The sequence below is a fragment of the Watersipora subatra genome, chromosome 2 (genome assembly GCF_963576615.1).
Source record: "Watersipora subatra chromosome 2, tzWatSuba1.1, whole genome shotgun sequence".
NCBI lineage: Eukaryota > Metazoa > Bryozoa > Gymnolaemata > Cheilostomatida > Watersiporidae > Watersipora > Watersipora subatra.
In genome coordinates this window covers 2,513,738-2,527,900 of record NC_088709.1, presented here as the reverse complement: position 1 = coordinate 2,527,900, position 14,163 = coordinate 2,513,738, and the positions used below count along the sequence as shown (strand labels likewise).

General features: G+C 38.7%; 1 protein-coding gene across 2 annotated transcripts; it reads left to right on the top strand.

Annotated features, from left to right (window-relative positions):
* Positions 1-63: 63 nt before the first annotated feature.
* On the top strand, positions 64-14,163 carry LOC137388876 (uncharacterized). 2 transcript variants are annotated; one of them, XM_068075352.1, is made up of 6 exons: positions 64-155; positions 534-825; positions 7,268-7,416; positions 8,716-8,899; positions 10,979-11,117; positions 13,604-14,163. In XM_068075352.1, exons 1-6 carry the CDS (start codon positions 116-118, stop codon positions 13,766-13,768), a joined length of 969 nt encoding a protein of 322 aa, XP_067931453.1. In that variant the 5' UTR covers positions 64-115; the 3' UTR covers positions 13,769-14,163. The 2 variants fall into 2 exon arrangements, with proteins under 2 accessions (XP_067931453.1, XP_067931454.1); XM_068075353.1 differs by lacking the exon at positions 13,604-14,163 and adding an exon at positions 12,841-12,917.

The window sequence follows — 14,163 nt, the reverse complement described above, 5'->3', positions numbered from 1 at the left end:
GATATTGCTATGTTATCATACCTATTTTTTATGCGTGTTCAGTTCTAATAAAGTGGTTGCTGGGATAAGACAAGATTTCAACATTCACAACTGCTCTTCACCCACTAACATCACCATGAAGCGCATGCTGACCGTTGCATACCTTGTACTGATGGGTGAGTAACAGCAATATATATGTACTTAAAAACAAGTCTCTGGTTGGGTATTGTTATCCACTCAGTCTGAGCCTCAGATAAATCAAAATACATGTATCTATCAAGTTATCCATCAAGTTATCCAGTAACCAAAAGGCTTTTTGTCTCAACTTCGTGAAATTACAAGTTGTCTTGTTTGAGCACAGTATTGGATTTAGAAAAACTGGTTTTAAATGTTTGTACTTCCAACAGCTGGTAGGATAATTGACAGAGATAAAAGAAGCCTCATATAATCATCTCACAGGCTCAGATCTTGAAATTATTGCAAATTAAATTAGCTTGTATTACGTTATGGTACATCTCTATCAGAAGTCAGCTCATTGTATGCCTGTCTGGCAGCGCTGCTCAGTGTCCGGAGTGTATCAACAACAGACGGACTGGAGGGATATTCGCTGTATGACACTCTTGCTTACTGTCTCACAAACATTTCCCACTCCCTTGAAGACTATCAAAATACAGAACTCATAGAGCTGTCAGAGCCAATGCTGGCATTTCTGAATGGTTCGTACGGCCAGTGGACACTAGAGAGGTCTCTTGAGGAGGACTCACTCGACTCTATAAGCACTAATGCTGTCTTTGACCAGTACAGCTTCAACACTAGTGTACTGCCAAAGCTGGTTACCCATTGCAGGTGTGTAGTCTAGTCAGAAAATTGTATTCCTAAGGAGACTGCAAATAGCGATAAGCTTCACGCTATGCGAGCGAGTCCATTTCATTTCTTACTTGATTGTGGCAAAACTGCAGATACGCTGTTGAAATGTAATACTCATCGATTCACATTCAATGTTATTTGAATTACTAGTAATAATAGGCTAATAATAATAATTATGATTATATCAATGGAAACACAAATGTTTTCAGCTCATGCTTCAAACCATCGAAGTACTAACTATACCTCACTGGCGTTGTTCGTACATCTTCTGCATTATCCATTGGCTGACTCCGTCAGTCGTAATCAAATCTAATTGGCCGATTCCATAGGCAGTAAGAACATCCCTTTTGGTCATCCTGTAAGCGATGACAACATCTCATTGGCTGATTCTGTGAAGAATAATCACATCCCATTGGCTGATTTTGTAAGCAATAGCCACATCCCATTGGCTGATTCTGTTAGCTTTAACCAGATTTCATTGGCTGATTGTGTAGGTGAGAGACACATCTCACAAGTGAGAAGAACTCTTTTTTGTTGTGAAAATACTGTTGACGTCACGCTTGCCAATGTAATAGTTTCTACTCCTTATAAAAAGGATCGCCAAAATAAAAATGAAATGCATAATTGCTTTCGCCAATATACAGGTAGCAAGGCTATAACTGCAGTGTGTCAGTTGTATATGACACACAATGGCAGATGACAGTTGTATGCCAACCTGGCCTTTGCAGTCGCTGATCTATAAGCCCAATGACTCTTCCTAAACGTTCTCTAACGCCTTAGCCTCAGCCACTCGTATATGTTCTGAGATAGTTTCCTTCACCGAAATTGTATTCAAAGGAGCAATGAAAGCCAACAGGTGATTTCTCAAGCACAGTCTGTAATTGTGCTTCTATCACAGAGTACCTAGGGCTAGAAACACAAAAAAGCGAAATATTTTCAACAAATTTTTGGAGGCTGATCTTTTTTTATAAAGCCTTTCAAGATTGTTTAAAGTTAGCTTAGCAAACAACTGACAAGGTTATCCGTGTCACAGTACTTCCTCTTTCATGGTTATCCGTGTCACAGTACTTCCTCTTTCATCGTTATCCGTGTCACAGTACTTCCTCTTTCATGGTTATCCGTGTCACAGTACTTCCTATTTCATGCTACTTTTCATACCATAGGCTTGAAAAGTTGTCTACGGTTACTTTCAGTTAAATCTTACTTCTGCTAAACCTTCTAATTAATTTCTACCATAGATTATTAGATAACAATTATACGAAAGATAGTTGCTATTCTTTGCTCACCTAACAGCCTGGGCCCTCATAAAGGAGCAAGTTCTAGAGTAACTTCTTTTATTAATCTCGTGAGGTTAAAGTTCTCCTCAAAAACTACTAGCTAGGCAGTAAACAACTTTTGGGATTTTGACATCCTCGCTATGCTAAATTGGAAAATTGGTAAAAATAATTGTCAACTCAGACAAAGCATACTGTTATGTTTCTGCACAGAAGCAATTAAATAGAGTATTAAATTAGAGGAATGGTTTATTGCACACTCCAGAGACAACTGATTTGATAACAGAAAACCCAAGTATTTATATGTTTGGTCATAGAAAAGCTTTGTAAAAAGCTACAAGCATTATTAATAGCTATAATGAGACAGTACTATATAATATTAGCTTGTATAAAGCTTTAGCTAAAAAGCATAATGTTTGTTGGCAAAGTACCAGTAATACTTGGCACTTGCATGACACCTCCTCACTAAGCTAAAGGTTCTTTCTGGTTCTCTTAGACCTTCGGGGTTTGTCTCTACTATACTCATCTCCATCAGGTAGACGAGGGTTGCGTGGTCTTCTTCTAGACGGAGGTTGCTCTGTTACAGTTGTAGGGGCTGGTAGTTGCAGTTTTGTCTCCTCTGTTATATCCGGTTTATCTCCAGGGTCTTGATCTTCTTCTGTTGAGTATCTTGGTCTGAGTTGTTCAACATGTCTTCTCCAAGTAGGTCCCTTTGGTACCACTTTGACATTGAGACTACGAGTTCCATATATCTTAGTAACAATGGCTGGAACCCATCTAGGTTGTCTGTTGCGTCTAGGTCCATGATACAAGGCATAGCATGGTGCTCCAAGATTGTAGCTGTGTATCTTGCTAACTGTCTTTTCTGCCGATCGGTTGACTTCTCTGGATTGATGAAACTGTGCTATGTGTGCGGGTGATGGCAATAGGGTGTCAATCTTGCATCTCATCTGTCTTCCATTCAGCAGCTGACTGGGAGAGTATCCTGTAGGAAGTGGTGTCCTTCTATAGTGCATCAGGAACTGTTGTAGTGCAGATTTAGGTGAGAGTGACAATTTCTTCATGGCTTGTTTGAAGGATTGTACTAGTCTTTCAGCTGCGCCATTTGTAGCTGGATGGTAGGGTGCTCCAGTGAGGTGAACAATGCTTCTCTCTTGACACCACTGCTGAAACTCTCCTGAGGTGAAGCTGGTAGCATTGTCAGTGACTATGGTGTGAGGGTATCCAAAGTGTGCGAATATCTCCTTTAAGATGTCTGTGGTAGCTCTGGTAGAAGTAGATGACGTCCTGTGTATGCATGGATACTTTGAGTAGGCATCTATCATCACTAGCCATTGGCTGCCCATGAAGTTCACTGCATGATCTAGGTGAAGACGACTCCATGGCTTCTCAGGTAGCATCCAGGGATGTATAGGATACTTCTGTGGAAGCTTCTGGTGTTCAGCACAGGCAGTGCACTGTCGGCTTGTCTCCTCTATATCAGAGTCAATGCGAGGCCAATAGACAGCAGTTCGAGCTAGCTTCTTCATTCTTTCCATTCCAAAGTGTCCAAGGTGAAGGATCTTTAATACTTCCTGTTGTAACTTGACAGGAATGACTACTCTGTTGCCATATAGAAGACAACCTTCAGTGATAGAAAGTGAATCTGAGATCTTGTGGAAGAGTGACAGCTGAGTCTCCTTCATCTCTTTGTTACCAGGCCATCCTTCTGCTGTGTAGCGCATTACTGTGGCTAGTGTTGAGTCTTTCTTTGTCTCCTTTGCTAGAACATTGTAGTCTGTAGAGTTGAGCTGTTGTCCAATAGTGTGAATAGTGCATACTGTATCAACATCCTCCTCATCTTCTCTTGCATCAAACTCTTTATCAGGTCCAACTGGCAGTCTTGAGAGGACATCTGCATTTTGATGATGCTGGGTAGATCTGTATTCTATGGTGTAGTCATACTGATTTAGTACCAGTGCCCATCTTGCTAGTCTGTTGGCTGCTAGAGCTGGAACTCCTTTGGTAGGTCCTAGAAGTGCGAGAAGAGGTCTGTGGTCAGTTACCAAGATAAACCGTCGACCATACAGGTACTGGTGATACTTCTTTAGAGCAAATATGATTGAGAGAGCTTCTTTTTGTATTTGTCCATATTTCCTCTGTGTGCTGGTCAGTGTTTTTGAAACATTGGCTATTGGTCTCTCACTTCCATCAGGATAACGATGAAATAGTACAGCTCCCAGTCCAGTTTCTGAAGCATCACATGAGATTCCAATGTCAAGATCTGGGTTGAAGTGTGCTAAGACACTATCAGTTGATAGCATATCTTTCAGTTTGTTGAAGCTCTTTTCTTGTTCAGTGCCCCACTTCCAGGTCTCTCCTTTGCGTGTCAGTTTGTGCAATGGTCCTGTGAGTTGTGACAGATTGGGTATGAACTTGCTGTAGAATTGTGTAGCTCCTAAGAAAGATCTTAGCTGAGTTAAGTCTGTTGGGACTGGCATCTGTTGTACTGCATCTGCCTTCTTTCCTTTAGTGATTCCCTTTGAAGTGAGTTTGTGTCCCAGATACTCTACTGTAGGTTGAGCAAAACAGCACTTGTCTTTTCTACATCTGAGCCTTCTTTCTTCTAATCTTTGAAGAAGTCGACGTAAGTTTTGTAGATGGCTCTCTGCATTGGCTCCACTCACTAGTATATCATCTAGGTATACTGCTACTCCTGGGAGGTCTTGTGTCAGTTGCTCCATGATTTCTTGAAAATACCCTGGTGCTGAGCTTATGCCAAAGGGCAACCTCTTCTGTAGTAGTACTCCTCGGTGTGTTGATAGTGCTAGTCGTCGTTGACTTTCTGGTGCCAACAATATTTGATTGTAGGCATCTGCTAAATCAATCTTTGTGTAGCAATAGCCTCCACCTAGTTTTCTGATTAGATCTTCTGGTAGTGGGATAGGTTTCCTATGTGTTTCTAGCTGATTATTGATAGTCTTGGAGTAGTCTCCACATACTCTGATCTTCCCTGCAGCTTGACCTGTTGTAGATTTGCGTACAGGTACAACTGGTGTTCCATACTGGTTGAATTGAGTTGGTTCCCATATGCCTTTAGCTACACCTGCTTCGTATGCTTGGTTGAGCTCTTCTGTCAAGGCAATAGGAACTGGTCTGGGTCGGCAGAAGACTGGCTTTGTTGAAGGTTTGAAGTTTATCTCTAGTTCAAAGTTCTTGAGACATCCTAGCTCGTCTTTGAATATTTTTGGAAATTCTTTGCACATCTCCTTACACTTGATTTGTAACCTCCCATCTGGCTGGTTCTCTGTGATTGTTGATACAAGGTTCTGTTGTAGCTTGTCATCAATAGAGATGCCTAGTTGCTGTATAGCAGTTCTTCCTAGTAGGTTGAGATCTTGTACAGCACTAATCACAAATGGTAGTCTGACTTCTTTCTGTGCATCCAATTGGGCAGTTAGCTCACATCTGCCAAGCGTCTCTATGAGATGTCCTGAGGCTGATTTGTAGTTAACTGTAGTAGGTTTTAGGTTTGGCTTTCCTAGCTTCTCCCATATTGATTTACAGATGAAGTTGTCACATGCTCCAGTGTCCAGTTCAAGTGTGAAGTTGTCTCCTTCCAGTTTGATGTTTTCAGCAAGTTTCACCATCTTGGTTGATGTGCATTCTATCATCTTTACTGGTTTTTCTGCTGCAGATGATTTCTTTTTCTTGCATGCTCTTTCTATGTGACCTTGTTTAGAACAAAAGTTGCAGGTGGCTGCTTTGAATCTGCAGTCATCCGCTGTATGGTTAGTTCGGTCACATCTGTAGCATAGCTTTCCTTCCTTCTGCTTGTCAGGTGTAGAGTTGTTTTTCTGGATTGGTTTGTATCTTGATTTCTGTTGAGCAACCTTGTTGACTTTAGACGAGTTTCCATAAACTGTCTCTTTGGCAACTTTAGCTGCTTCTTCTGTTTCCTGTGCTACCTGTATAGCTTTGTTGAAGTTGAGTTCATTGTCCTTGACCTTGAAGAGAGATTTGAGAACTGCTTCATTGTTTACAGAGCAGATAAATCTTGTTCTGAGAGCCTCATCTAATGGATCTGTAATGTCTATGAAGGCACATGTAGTTGCATCTTGACGAATTCTGGCAGCTAACTCTTGAATAGTTTCTCCAGGTTTCCTCTGCATGTCACTCCAATACTTGTAACGCTCTCTAACAATGAAGCGCTTAGGGTCATACTGGTCTTTGAGAAATTCCAGTATTTCATCCATGTTGAGGTCGTTGATCTGCTTGGGTGTTGAAAGCTGAGCTGCCATATTACTAAGCTGCTTGTAGAGTGTAGGCTGTTGGTTGGTGAGAAAAGTGCCAGCAATCTTGTCTTGATGTATAGAATTTGCTGCAATGAATGTGTTGAATCTGTCTATGTAATCTGTTAGTAGCTCTGCTGTTGGGTCAAAACCTGGGAAGGCTGGAACAGCGGTTGCAGCTGTTTCTTGTTTCCGTTGTAGGTTTTGTAGTAGTAGCTCCATCAGTTTCTTATTCTCCTCCATTCTTTCATCTTGCTGACGTCTGTATTCCTCTTGTTGCTGCTTGAACTCCTCATGCTGCTGTTGTCTATGCTCTTCTTGCTGCTTTCTCTGCTCCTCTTGCTGCTGTCTCTGGTCCTCCTGCTGCTTCTGCATTAGCTTGATCAGGTCTGCTACTTCTGCCATTGTAGTGGTGCAATTTTGAACAGTTACTCTTGTAATAAACTAGAACTCTTTGTATCGATTTTATCAATGATAAAATCTGAACAAAACTCTTTGTAACTGTTCAAAAGAGAAATCCTTGTCGCCAATTAGCTTCTGTTATGTTTCTGCACAGAAGCAATTAAATAGAGTATTAAATTAGAGGAATGGTTTATTGCACACTCCAGAGACAACTGATTTGATAACAGAAAACCCAAGTATTTATATGTTTGGTCATAGAAAAGCTTTGTAAAAAGCTACAAGCATTATTAATAGCTATAATGAGACAGTACTATATAATATTAGCTTGTATAAAGCTTTAGCTAAAAAGCATAATGTTTGTTGGCAAAGTACCAGTAATACTTGGCACTTGCATGACACATACCATATTATCACAGTTTTGAAGTAGGCTACTCAGGCTAGGGCTTACTAAAACTTACACTGTCAGTCTTACAGTTTAGTGAACCAGCAGCTGAGGGCATGCTTGATAGAAGTTGTGGAGGTCATTGACAGCTCTGATGAGGAAATTATCATCATTGACAAGATTCATGGACTCTCGAGTCGCTACTGCATTGGCACAGAACCGAGAGAAGACATAATCACAAGTAGGTTTCAATATACAATATATCTATCTCATTTTAGTGCTGCCTGTATGAACTCTGGAGAGGAGATAGAAGAGTGTGCTAGTGTGTTTAGTTATATAAGTGGTCTATTAACATGGTTTTCTCCCACCATTTGTATCGAGCATGCTGGTTTCACTCTCATAATCATCAATGAGTCTTATACACCTCTTTCTAAAATAAGTTATTGCAGAGCTAGTAGGCATGGCATCCTATTTATGTTTATGGTATTCCTGCGTACGATGGCAGCTACTATGGCTGGCAGCATTGTGAGCTACTATGGCTGGCAGCATTGCGAGCAACTATGGCTGGTTTTTAGCCAATATTTAATTTATAATCAGTTTGTCAGCACAGGTCTTGAAGACAAACTTCCAATACAGACAGAAATTAAAGTTCATCATGAATAGCATATCTCATATCTGGTATCTTTTATATAGACCATTATGTATCAGCAAGCATCCATGCCGATACACGGCAAAACACGCCTTTCATGCATACATCTTTACTATCAACTGAAAGAGTAGCAATAATAAATAAAAACTTCAAACAAAAGAAAGCAGCAGCTAAGTAATGTGTTTAAAACTATTTTTTTATATTCTAATCTAATGCTAAAATGTTTTTGATGCTCGCAAGGTTTTATCATAGTTATTCAGCTGATAATTAATGCACCGTGTGATACCCCTAACAACCCCTTGTTTTTGTTACACTTTTATTAATCTCTCCATAAAACTATCCTCCAGTTATGCTAGAGTTACATAGAGTTTTTATGTAACTCTATGTAACTAGAATTATGCTTCAGGAGAGTGATCCTTCAGTAGAGTTATTCTTTAGTAGAGTTATTCTTCAGTAGAGTTATCCTTCAGTAGAGTAATGCTCCAGTAGACTCATGCTCCGGTGGAGTTATGCTCCAGTAAAGTTATCCTTCAGTAGAGTTACACTCCAGTAGAGTTACGCTCCAATAGAGTTATGCTCCAGGAGATTTACATTCAAGAAGAGTTACGCTCTAGTAGAGTTATGCTCCAGAAAAGTTATGCTCCAGTAGAATTATTCTCCAGAAGAGTTATGCCCTAATCGAGTGATCCTTCAGTAGAGTTATCTTTGTAGCAGAGTTATGCTCCAGTAGAGTTACGCTCCAGTAGAGTTACGCTCCAGTAGAGTTATGCTCCAGTAGAGTTATGCTCCCGTAGAGTTATACAATAGTTGGTTGACTATTACCCTGGAACTAAGAAGAGTTTTTGGTTTCAGCAACGTAGCGTAAAGTGTTGATGAACTGACTTGTTACAGATTTGATGAATCTTTATGTACCTATGGGGGAGCTCTTTGATATGGTATGGCCTTCACAAGCAAATACAACTCTGGCCCAGGTATTGGAGACCGCCTGTGGCTCTTCAAGTTCGCTTACGGAGAACTTGCTTGAGATAGCTCATCACGAGAGTCCTCTGCTATCGGCCATTGCTACTGCAGAAGAGTGAGTACACAATTGAACATCAATAGCACCCAAGTGTTTCAACTAATCTATATATCTAATTCTCAAAGTTGGTCATTCAGTCTGTCTGTCTGTCCAGCTATAGCGATTGGTATCTAGCAATTGCAAATCTGTATCGCAGAGAATTTGGTCTCGGAACCACCGATGACCAGGCAATTACCTAAGCAATTAAACTACGCGGTTAGAGTGGTTATCAGGGTTGAAATATGCATAGCACTCTGCATATTGCATCACATATTGCATATTGCGTGACTCGTTGCGTCATGTAATGTCACTAAAGCTTGCTCTCACGGCACTTATTAGTAAGTTTAGCAATATGGATACTAACTTACTCAAATTAGCCATTGGCAATGTGCCAGGCTAATGGCAAATGGCAGGCAACTACATTATCTGCCACTGTTTATAACCTGTTTTTTAACACTCATGCAACGGCGGCGTTCGGCTTATTATATGCATGTGTTATGAAACAGTTGCTCTTGCCTCTATAGCAGCGCTCCGTCATAACTTGGTAGATGAATAGCTAAGATTGAACAGCCAATAGGCAACAGAGAAGCTATCAACCACAATCAAGTTTAAATTGGTTTATTAATCATTTTATTAATCAGGATTTATTAAAATCTATTAATTGTTAAATGTTTTTATTGCACCAAACATAAAACATTTTTATTATAAAAATTATTACGGAGTACCCAACAAAAGTATCTACTATGTAAAAGTATATATAAATAGCTAGTGTTGGAATAAGTTAAAGGTACTTACCTTTTTTCAGGTTGATGTTTCTCTCTGGCGTCAAGATAGGTCTGTTTCATGGGTCTGCACTCTTCAACCACCTGAAGAGTGCAGATATGTATGTGTAATATATACATGTAGGCTATATACGCATATAGCCTAGTGTAAACAATAGCCATCTTGTACAACTACGTCCCATTTGAGCCATAGTTTGGAAAGAGAATCCAAACTACGGCGGTCTCGTGATGGCGGCGATTAACTGTTAGTTTTTGAGCTTTTAATAGCTTGTAATCACATTTCTACATATTTGGCACTTACAACACAACAGAGTAAGACATGGTGAATCTTTTGATATCAAATAACTGTAATGTGAATTTTATTGCAAGTCAACCTTTAAGCCAAGAGTTTTGCATTACATTAAGTCTGTACTTTAATCTAGTAAACATTACTCATATTAATAGCTGGCATTGAGCTACATATAGCTAGCCCGCTAGCTTCATGCCTATTAAGCATATTAAGGTGTATTAAGTGTGCTTTGAGCACTGCTGAAAGGTGAGCAGACTCACTAGGGAATTAATTATCTATTGTTCTGTACACATTTTCTTTGCAATAATGGAAGCGCTTTTTGTTGAACTTTAGGCTCAATAACTGATCAATAACTAGGGATCAATAACTAGGGATCAATAACTAGGGATCAATAACTGTGATCATTTCATGAGGTTTTCTACTTCATTAGCTTCATGTCATTCCTCATCATTGAGGCTGTCAGCTATTCATAATGCATTATTCAAATTCTTTAAATAGAATTAATTTGTTAATAAAGTTTACCAATTTGTAGCGAATCTTCTGCTTTATTTGGATGTCTATTACCGTATCCAGTATATTTAAATATCTGGATAGTTGTGATTTAGCTTGTGTTGTTAGGAAAATAGGGGTGTTAACAATAATATTATAGACCTATAGTCCAACAGATTTTCCTTCATAAAGAATTGTGATGAAAATTTTACTGCAAAAATATTAGTTCCCAAATATAAATTCAGATTCACAAGACAAACAAAAAGCTGTGCTGCAAGCTTCCTCTTTGAGAAGTTGTCTTTTCTTTTAAACTGTCCAAGCGGTTGTTTCGGGATGTGCCTAGTTACAAGGAGAGATATAGAATGATGATGACAGAGTGATGATTGCCACAAAGGAAAACATTTCTCTTTGGCATCATTTGAAAACTGTTTTCATATACAATTTCAAAATTAAAAAAAATAGTGCGGTATTTAAAATTTTAACAATATTAACATTTATTCTTAATGTTAGTGTTTTAATAATATATTTGACTTATAGAACTATTTTGAGAGCTATTCGTTGCTATGCAACTGAGCTAAACCAAATTACTGGAATGGATAACACGACTAAGGATATGGTAGTGAGACTAACAGGGCGTACTTTGGATATCAGTGCTCAAGATGTCAACCTGTTTCAGGTATTTAGTTCATATATATGGCATGCATTATATAGGCCTATGTATGTATAGCAGATGTATGTATGCATAACGGCTTATTGACATTAGTAATTATCAACATTTTTCATCACATGCCAAAAGAAAATCGTTAATTTGTTTATGACATATGACACATGTTATACATTGACAGCACATGTTTAAATATCTGTGTGCTGTATGCGTACTTATAATTTATGTATATACACTATATTGTCATCTGCACTACGTGTGTACTACATCTACGCTACATGTGTACTACATCTACGCTACATGTGTACTACATCTGCGCTACATGTGTACTACATCTACGCTACATGTGTACTATATCTGCGCTACATGTGTACTACATCTGCGCTACATGTGTACTACATCTGCGCTACCGTAATTACTGTTACTCATATGCTCGTCAGTCTCATGCACTGTGAGAGATCGTCATAAGTAAGCCGTGTGTTATCCCATGAAGAAGTAAAGTGACTTAGTGGTGTAGTGAGAGCTAGCCTATCTTGGCAAACTGTCGTTTTTGCGGAGTTGTACCCCGTCGAGCGAAGCGAGCAAAACAACGGCTTGTCACAATACGTACTGCATCTGATGCATAGGCTGCACTGAAAGGGAGTTGTTCTCTTCCGTCTATGCGGCTTGGCTGCGATGTTATGTCGGTCGATCCATTAACCCAAAGTCTACACCGGTAAATTAAAAACTTAAAATAAAAAATTCTTAAAAAAGCCTAATCTAGTAGGTGCGCTTTCATCTCAAGCTTTTGTGTTAGATTCACTGTTATCATCTGTGCTTTTCGACAGTTTTTTTTAAAATAATTTATCCAATGCACTCTGTTTCTGACGGCTACTCAAAATTTATTTAAATTAGCTCATGCACTTTTCATTAACATTGTCCTTAACCTGGCCTGCGAGAACTTTTTCTGAATGCTTATTTTCAATGAACCTAGTAAGGTTTTCGTACCAACTTATAGCTTCCTTGATTTTAGCTGATGTAAGTTTTTCTGTCTCCTCTGCTTCCTCGCCAACACTATATTGTTGCTCCTCTTGAATGCTGATCCTATGCATAGCCTCCAACTTCTTCAAGTTGTCAGTCGTAAGCTCCTTCCTGTGCTTGTTTAACGGATTTCTTGTTTTTAATAATAGTTGCAACTGTTGATCGGTTGCGACCATATTTGCGATTTATACATTGTTTTGCAAAAACCCCAAAATAAATTTAAGTTTACTGATAATTTCCTTAACGTAAACTCGCAAATTATCTCTAAATCTGATACTATTAAATTTTCAGGTATTACGTTAGATAAACACTTAAGTTGGCCACACCATATTTATTCGATCTTGCAAAAATGGCGTCTTTTTTCAGTGTTATTGTTCAGATGTTTCCAGTGTCTTCCTGAAAATATTTTACTACTGATTTACAACTCTTATGTAAACTTAAAACTAACTTACTGTGTTGAAGTGTGGGGAAATGCTCCAGCTGCGTACTCAAATCATTTAATTCTTTTTCAAAAAAGGCTAGTTCATATTATTTGTAAAAAATATTTCCTATATCTTACTAAAGAGCTTTTCCAAACCTTAAAGTTTTTTGACATTTTTTGGTTATATGAGTATCGTACTTTGCTTCATGCTTTTCTAACATTTCAAGATTATCTTCAAAACACTGCAATAATTTCGAGACAAAATTTTAAAAATTTACTTATTCCACCATCTAGCTCTGCTGCCAGTGATCGAAAAACAACATACTAAGAATCGGCGCTACAGGACCAACTACCTATATATGTTAAAAACCTTAAGACCATTTCCGAATTTAAAAATAGTCTAAGAGTACATCTTCTGGAGCGGCAGTGAGAGTCTATTTTTCCTGCTATCGTCTAACTGGGCCTTGCCTTGACCGGTTCGCCGTTGCATATAGACTTCATCATCACCTCCTTTGTGTTGTTATATTTATTTGTTCATTATTAGAAATTAATTATACACTTTTATGTTGACAACCATGTGATGTGTTTATTACTTCAATTTTAAACTAAAACTAACATTTTGTATCATTTTTAAAACATCTAGCTACACTGACCCAGCACTGTTGTATGCACAACCACACAATTAATATATGACTGATAGCTTTGGCATTAGAAAATCTTTTTTTTAATTTTAATCAGGTTGCATAGGACTAACTTGATTTAATTATCAACAACTATCAGTTTAGGAGTTTTCTGTTCGTGTTAGGCTCCTGCTGGTGCACTCCTAGCCCTATAATAAAAATGACTCACTAATCAAAGTTTTCAATAAATCCCTTGGTCTAATTTTAATATGTGAATAGTTTGATAACCACAATACAGTATGTATTGTGAGCCTCTTGTCCGCATATGACAATTTGGATTTGTCCTCTCTCGGCAATAAAAGTCAGCATTGCTGAGAAGAATAGAAAGAACGGCGTAAGACTATACCTACAAGACTCTGTATGCCTGTATTCTGTAGCACATTAGGGTGACTCCTGCTGAGCCTGTTGATGTGGATAAAGTGACCATGACATCCACTCTGGTACAGGAGCAGCAAACTAATGGACACGCTTCGTTGATTCACGGCTATTTAACATTAGTTATGCTAATCATAGCTTCCTTTGCTGTCAGAAATGGCACGTGAACTTTAACTGCAGGAGATGATGATTGTGAACTCTATTTATGAAAGCCTGCAGGATGTAGTTGTGATAAGCTATTGTATTTAACAATGCGTTGTACTTATGACTAACATATTTTAACACACTCAGACCTTTGATGTCATTATGAAGGCTCATGCATCTGGATACTTTAAGTTTTGTTTCCCAGCTGTTTCTGTTGTCAAGACACACATTTTTCCCAGCTGCAACACATGTCACACAGTTATACTTTTATCCTCGCATACACACCTCTTTCACTCTCATACGGCTGCCTCAATGCCACATCATTCTCCTTTATCCTTTAGCTTAACCAAAATGTTTACGAGGTACATTCAGCCAGAAGTGGAAGTAGCTGATGGGCTAATAAAATACCAGCATTGTT